This window comes from Alligator sinensis, unplaced genomic scaffold (genome assembly GCF_000455745.1).
Source record: "Alligator sinensis unplaced genomic scaffold, ASM45574v1 scaffold309_2, whole genome shotgun sequence".
NCBI classification, from domain to species: Eukaryota; Metazoa; Chordata; order Crocodylia; family Alligatoridae; genus Alligator; species Alligator sinensis.
In genome coordinates this window covers 33905-40752 of record NW_005842231.1, presented here as the reverse complement: position 1 = coordinate 40752, position 6848 = coordinate 33905, and the positions used below count along the sequence as shown (strand labels likewise).

At 39.4% G+C, this 6848-nt stretch overlaps 1 protein-coding gene across 1 annotated transcript in view; it reads right to left on the bottom strand.

Annotated features, from left to right (window-relative positions):
- Nucleotides 1-3370: 3370 nt before the first annotated feature.
- Nucleotides 3371-6848, bottom strand: part of LOC102382887 (supervillin-like) — a 36062-nt gene continuing 32584 nt past the window's right edge. The window contains exons 20-22 of the mRNA XM_006027294.3: nt 5937-6058; nt 4752-4907; nt 3371-4600 (exon numbers count right to left, since the gene is read on the bottom strand). Coding sequence (XP_006027356.2) covers nt 4514-4600; nt 4752-4907; nt 5937-6058 — 365 coding nt within the window. The 3' untranslated portion in view covers nt 3371-4513. The remainder of the gene's footprint in view (nt 4601-4751; nt 4908-5936; nt 6059-6848) is intronic.

The following is a 6848-nucleotide window of genomic DNA, read 5'->3' as shown; positions in this document are numbered from 1 at the left end:
TGGTTTAGCATGTTAGTGCAGACCCTTCCTAGGTCTGCCCCAGGGTAGGAGAGTGGCTCTGCAGGTCAGTACGCGACTCCCCAGTCCTCACACAAACCCAACAGGACGTGCTTAACTCGGGATTCTGGAAACATCAGCTCTTCTGACTTCACTCTTTGGGCACTGGATCTTTACAAACTTCCTGGGCCATTAACAGCCTCACTGTTCAGAACTGGTGTTTTATTCTGTGTGCTAGTCTTACTCCACTGACAAAATAGCCACCTCTGAAAGTCTATGCAGAAATTAGCTACTCTCTGACTATAAGAGGCAAATCAGAGGCTACAAATATAAATAGAGGGAGGGAGAAGAGGGACAGGAGACAAAGGCTATGCTTTAATCAAAGCGCCACGTCCCCTAAAACCTCCCTCCTGGAATCTAATTCCAACTTTTAACTTTAAATAAGCTGTAAAGTTTAACACTTTTCTCCCTGGCCAAGGCAGGTATGATCCAGTGCACATCTCCCTCCAGAAGACGGATTCTGAGTAAGGAAGAACAGGACACTGACCTCTCCGCCTGCACTTGGAGCAGGTTTCATCACCACGTTAACCTACAGCTTCAGTACTGAGAATGAAAGTAGTGAAGAGGATAGCCAATGGCTCTCCTCGCACCCCTCGTTCAGGCTGATACTGTAAAGTAAAGAGCCCACAGCATTATCATGGTAGCGGCTCATGCAGAGCGAAATTAAGTAACTGTTAGCACCGATGAAGACCTTTGCAGTAGAATTTCTCCCCATGTGTTTGAAATGCCCACCAACAGACAGCTTATGAGGCCCTGAACTCAGAGACTAGGAAATCCATGAACTATTTTTATGGTGTTGGAAGCAAGCCCCATAGGTGGTTCCTTTCACATTCTGGCCAACCCTGTTAAGTGTCCTATTTATTGCTATTGATCATCATATGATGGGTTCCCCTCAGTATCCCTATCATCTGACATGAATAAAGAAAAGTTCCAACTGTTTCTTCATATGCCACAGACATCTTCCACTGAACGCTGAGATTTGTGCAGTCTTTCCGAGACATTTGGAAGCTGCATTTCCCTTCAATACATACATCGCCACAACCGCTGCTCAGCTAAGTACCAATTATTGAAACCAATTGGAAGAAAACAGTAGTCAAAGATTAGATTACATGTTTCTTTTCCTTCCTATGCTTCATTATCCTCTTCTTGTAACCGAAACATACCAGCTGCAGGTTATTCAAGTGTGAGGTTTTATTTGTTGTTTTGGCATATTAATGTGCTCAAGTTTCCAGCCTGCTTCACTGCTAACAAATCCTTGCATAAACATACTTGCACATATAATCTAGAAGGAAGAGCTCTACACTGATCTACACAGTGTGCTCTTCAAAAATCCTGAGATAAAAGTCCTAACTGTGGATCATATGTTTGAAAGAGGGAAGTTGACAGTTTGTGAAACTACCAAAATGCTAGTCCATTAGGAACTTAATCATCACAATGGCTGAAGTTACGTTATAGTGATTGTGATCATTTCCAACCACACTCCTGCCTCAAGTCCAGTGTCAGGCTCTGGGTTTTTCTATATTGAGTGCCCTCCACCTTCAAAGATCTAGGTATGTTCTTAGGAGTCTGTTTTAAGAAAACCAGTTTGAGCTTTACTTCCCATGCAGGGAACAAGCATGTCTGAAAGGTTTAAAGAAAGTCTCCCTCTCCCCCCTCCTTTATTTTTTGCAAGTCTTTCCCCTTCAAGAGAAGGGGGCAACAGGCAGTGAATTTTAGGGGATACTGAAGTGTGCCCCAATTCTGTTGCAAACTGTTATGAATACTTGCTCAGTATTGTCTACCACAGACATGGGTTTTGCTCAAAACACTAAGAATTTAAACAAACACATTTCAGGCTCTTTATTTGTCTTCTGATTTTAGAAAACTACCAAGTTTCATTTTCTAGTGTCTCTATGCAACTGCAAGTGCAAGAACCTAATTTTTCATGTCAAAGTTGATATTTTCATAATATGTGACTCAAGGAATCTGACGCTATAAGATAACAGTAAATCGAGAGAGAATCATAGAAAAGCCCATGGGCTGGTAACAGTGAATTTTGCGTTGTCTTCCACTGATCTTTATAATCCAAAAAATGCAAATTGGGCAAGCAGTTTTAAAGTCCTAGGAGCAGGTTTGCACGTGTCAGGAACAGCATCAATTGTGTTTTAAATAACAATGATTTTCCCACCGATGGTGAAAACAAAGTCAACTGTACTATGAGAATTTGTGTTATGTTGTAGAGACCAAATTTAAGTACAGCCACTTACTACCTCTACAGCCTAGGCTCAAAGTGAATCCATGAGTAAGGGTCACAAAACATTAATTCTAAGTTTCTCTTAGACCAGAATTTGAAGCACTGTATTTTTTCCCATAAAACATGACCCAGAATATAATATACACTTTGTTTTTGAAATGCAGGATGAAGAAAAAAAGATTTTTCCAGAGTTATGGCTGCAGAGAGAAGGAACAGAGCCCACTCTTCAGCTGAATCACTCTACCTTTACTGCTTAACTAAATATTTAACTCTAGTTGTTGCTGAAGACTGGTCTCCACAAGTGGATATGATTTTGAAAAAAAGAGCTAAAGGAGTCTCTAAAGCTATGAATCAGGAGGACAGAGATCAGAAGGAGCTAGCAGACAGCAAAAACACTCTAAGAATGATTGGCTTGATTAGCTGAATGTTAAAGAAGACAATTAAAAAGGAGAGATGACAGTTAAACACCTCTGGAGAGGAGAATAATGAGCCATTAAGTCAACTAACTCCTTCAGCTGCCTGAACAGTAATGCAGCAGTTGATGCCCAGTGACAAACAAACAAAAAAATCAAAGCAGGGTGGCTTCTCTCCTGGTCAGCAAATCAGCTTCCCTGCTTAATACATGTACTCCAGTTTCAGTGTGGGGGTGATTTTTGAGCAAAAGGTGTGCATTACATGCAAGAAGCTAAATATATTGTCCTACACTTAAAATTCTACTTTACTTCCCAGTGGTCTTCATCAAGAACAGCAACCCTCAGAAGTCTAAAGTCACTTGGTAATAATGGCTAACAAAGGCATTTTACCTTTGCAAACAGGTAAGCAGCTGTAGAAATCTAGACAAGTTTCTTGTACTTGCAGGACTGGGCACTTCAGAGTCATTATGATATTGCAAAAGTAACAATCCTTTCACAAAATCAAGTTCAGAAATAGCCAATACCTGAAAACGACAAAACTTCAAGCAATGATACTCTTAAGCTGTTTAAAACAGACAATTCCCCAATTGCCAAAGTAATAAATGGCCATATTTTCATTTTCACTATTTTTTGAGAGAATGGAAACACAAATGCAATACCATGTTGATTACTTTTCAAGAGCTTTACTTACAATCACACATTCTTGGTAAGTTTAAAATTGGCTAAACATGTTACATCAAGTATAAAAAGGGGCAATTGAAAACAAAACACTTGTACAGTTTTTTCAAGAGGTAGCATTAGCTTTTGCATAATAAATTTAAGTTTTACTGCATTGTCTGCATTTGTCTCATTATACCATATCGATTCTTGTCAATGTTTCAAATATTTCAGATGTAAATACTATATTATGAGTATTATGGAGCATTTTTAATTAAATTACTAGTGCGTATAGGTGTAAATAATGACTAGTCAGAGCATTGCTAAGAGTTTATTTGGAAGCTTTCACTAAGTTCTTATATCACAAAAGACGTGTTTACTGTTTACAACAAGTATTAGAAACTGAGATGTTTTTATTCTATCGTTATAAAAGTAACATAGGAGACCATTCTAAGACATCTTCAAAATGCAGACCAATCTTTTTGTATATAAACTGTACACAAAAAACAAGGCACTATACATTTTTGGATATTAAAGTATAAAGTTCGAGTCGCATAGTTTCTCAAGAAACCCATGCCATAAATACAAATGCTTTGTTCAATTTAGCACCTGAAGCAGCACTGAGAACAATTCATTATCTATTGCAAAGAGAAACTTTTCAGAATGCATAAGAGATACAGGTTGGTGGCAGAGCTAATTCAGAAAAGCAACTGCCACCCAGCTACTTGGGTTTTTTTGACATGGAAGTCTTGAAAGTGAATACATATTGCATTGTTAAATACATGTTTTATGTGTTTATATAAATATAAATTCTTTTTAATCCACAAACTAACAAAATACCACTTTACAAAGAGAACCTCTTCAAAAACAAAATGGCAAGTCTGTATATATAGCCAACGGACAGGTGCAGCAGTTGCTTGAGAAACTACTGTTTAAGTGCATAGGAGAGCAGAATTTAAACGCATTACCCTTGGAGGTGAAACGATAATGTTCTCACACATTTACATACAGCTTGGGTAGGATCTAGAGTACTTCAGATCATAGCTATATAGATTCTTGAATACTAAACCAGAGGAGTTTGTTTTGCTGGTCCAAAGGTATTGAATGTGACAACAGAGATCCCTCCAGCACTATTTTTAAATGACAACACAATTCAGAAAAGTCCTTTTGACTTCTTAAGGTTCACCTGCTTCCATGAGGGCAATGCATTGTACTCCTCTCTTGTCATTTCTAACGCGACCTAAAGTTTAAAACAAAACAGAACAGAGACATGCCAGTGTTAGGACAGGCATTCAAGCATAATCACAAGAATGCAGGAGTGATGTGATACGCATGCGTGGAAACTTAAAAACACTCCCCTCCCAACACACAGTTGTTTCCCCCCCACTAACCTCAAAATCTTCATCCGAAAGGTAAATTTCAAGCTTCAGTGGGTCAGCTCCCTCAGGCAGAGGCCTTGCTAGAAGATCTGCTAGGGGATACACAGTTTTACACAGCTTGGCTAACACATCTTCTACAAGGATTATCTGATTAGAAACTTCAGCATCCTGAAGGGGAAACAAATAAGAAGAGTCAGAAGCATCTTACTGAAACCATTCCCTACTGATTTCACATAAAGTCAACTCAACAAATGGTATCAAAACCATACTGGCCTGGGGATGGTTACCTTGCCCCTGGATTTGGGAAAAAAACAGACTAAGCACACTGGGGACTAAATTTCTTTTCCAGAAACATTTGGTTATTATAAAATATTTGTTTTTTGAAAAAGAAGGGCTCCTTATACTCTTAAAAATGTCCATTTCAAACATTAACTTCTGCTTCTGAAGACTATACCAGATTAGTCAGAAGACTACAGAAGACTCACACTAGCAATTTAAACTATCAGCTTATTTCACTCTTTGCCTGAGAGGCTTATAAAGCAGTCACACAGAATCAAGGTATTAACTCCATTTCCCAGATGGGAAGCAGATACAGGGATCTGCCTGGACCACCTTGTGCTCTATACCATTGTAACCTTGCGATGACAGTAGTGTAGAGATAATGATGTAAATCATCTATGAGGCTGCCTACTTCTCTCAAGTTTCACAGCCTCCCTGAAGTGTCCCAATTAGAAATGTTCCAATTAAAGCAAGGGTACTTTTTAAAATGAGAGCAGACATTAATCCAAGTCTTTTGGTAGAAAGGTGAAGTGTGGTTTTTGGGGAGACAACTATGGGTCTTGATAAAAGATCTGCCTAGCTCATATATACAGCAGCCCAATTTTGTTTTTAAGTTAGGATTTGAGTTTAAAAAACCCCAAACCTAATTTGTTATTCTTCAAAAAAGCAACACACAAGTATTGCTTCCTTTTAGAGAAACTGAAACTCCTTACATGCAAAAATAAACAATGGTCATATCAAAATCCAACTGTCAGTGATGCTCCTTTTTCCAGATCCCTGAACTGTGCTATTCACTTTAATCTGTTGAAGTTTGGAACTTCACAGCACAACATACACTGGGTGTTACTGACATCAAAATACAGTACCACCACTGTAGGAATGCGTGACCCTGACAATTGCAATGAAAGACTTGCTTACCATTTCCGTGATCTCTGCAATGTCTTCTCTGTGTTCCCAACTTGGGAACATATTGGTGAATGTCAAGGGTTCCAGACCAGCATGAATTAGGTAGGATTTGGGAGGCTTCTTAACATTTTTCCCTGTAACATTCAATATATACAAACACAGATTAGGATATGAATCGTCTTGCAGCTTTACATTCTATGCTGACTAAAAAAAAGTTTAGCCAAGCCCTCTTTCTAAAGTCACAAGTAAGCTTGTGATATAAGATTTAATTAATCACAGTTTCTTTTGTAAATTAAGGCAATTTTAAAATGTCTAATATTTCAATATCTAAAATTGAGTCTTTCTGGGGACATGGATACATGCAAAAAACCAAAAGTAACAAACCTCCAAACATGAGTCTACCCTATCCTATACCTAAGCCATCACCTTATGGGAGTGTCTTCAGAAGACGTTTACTGTGCAGTAAACATTTCGGTGTCTACATGTGCACCTCTATTAGGCTGGAGTAAACTAATTTACTTGGCACTGGGTAGTATTTGTAAATACAAGTACTATCCTGCTACAGAGTAAAACCTCTGCAGCAGCGCACGTGTAGATGGTGCCCTGGCTGGTTAGGACACGAGGGTGATTCAGTGTGGGGGCTGCCTGCCAACTAGTCCTGCGCTAAAGCACCGTTGCGACCTAGCCAGCCCCTCCGCAGTTACTTTGAGCTGGAGGTAGCAGCCCTGGGCTGGCAGGCTGACTCCCCGGGTCCCTTACCAGTTGGGGCTGCTCCAACCCGACTCAATGTGCTGCGCATGAATAAACTCCAGAGCTTATTGCTCTAGAGTTTATTGCTCCTGGACATGTTCAAATGGTGCACCCCCAAGCAATAAACTCCGGAGCAATATGCTCTGGAGTTTATTCATGCACAGCACATTGAGC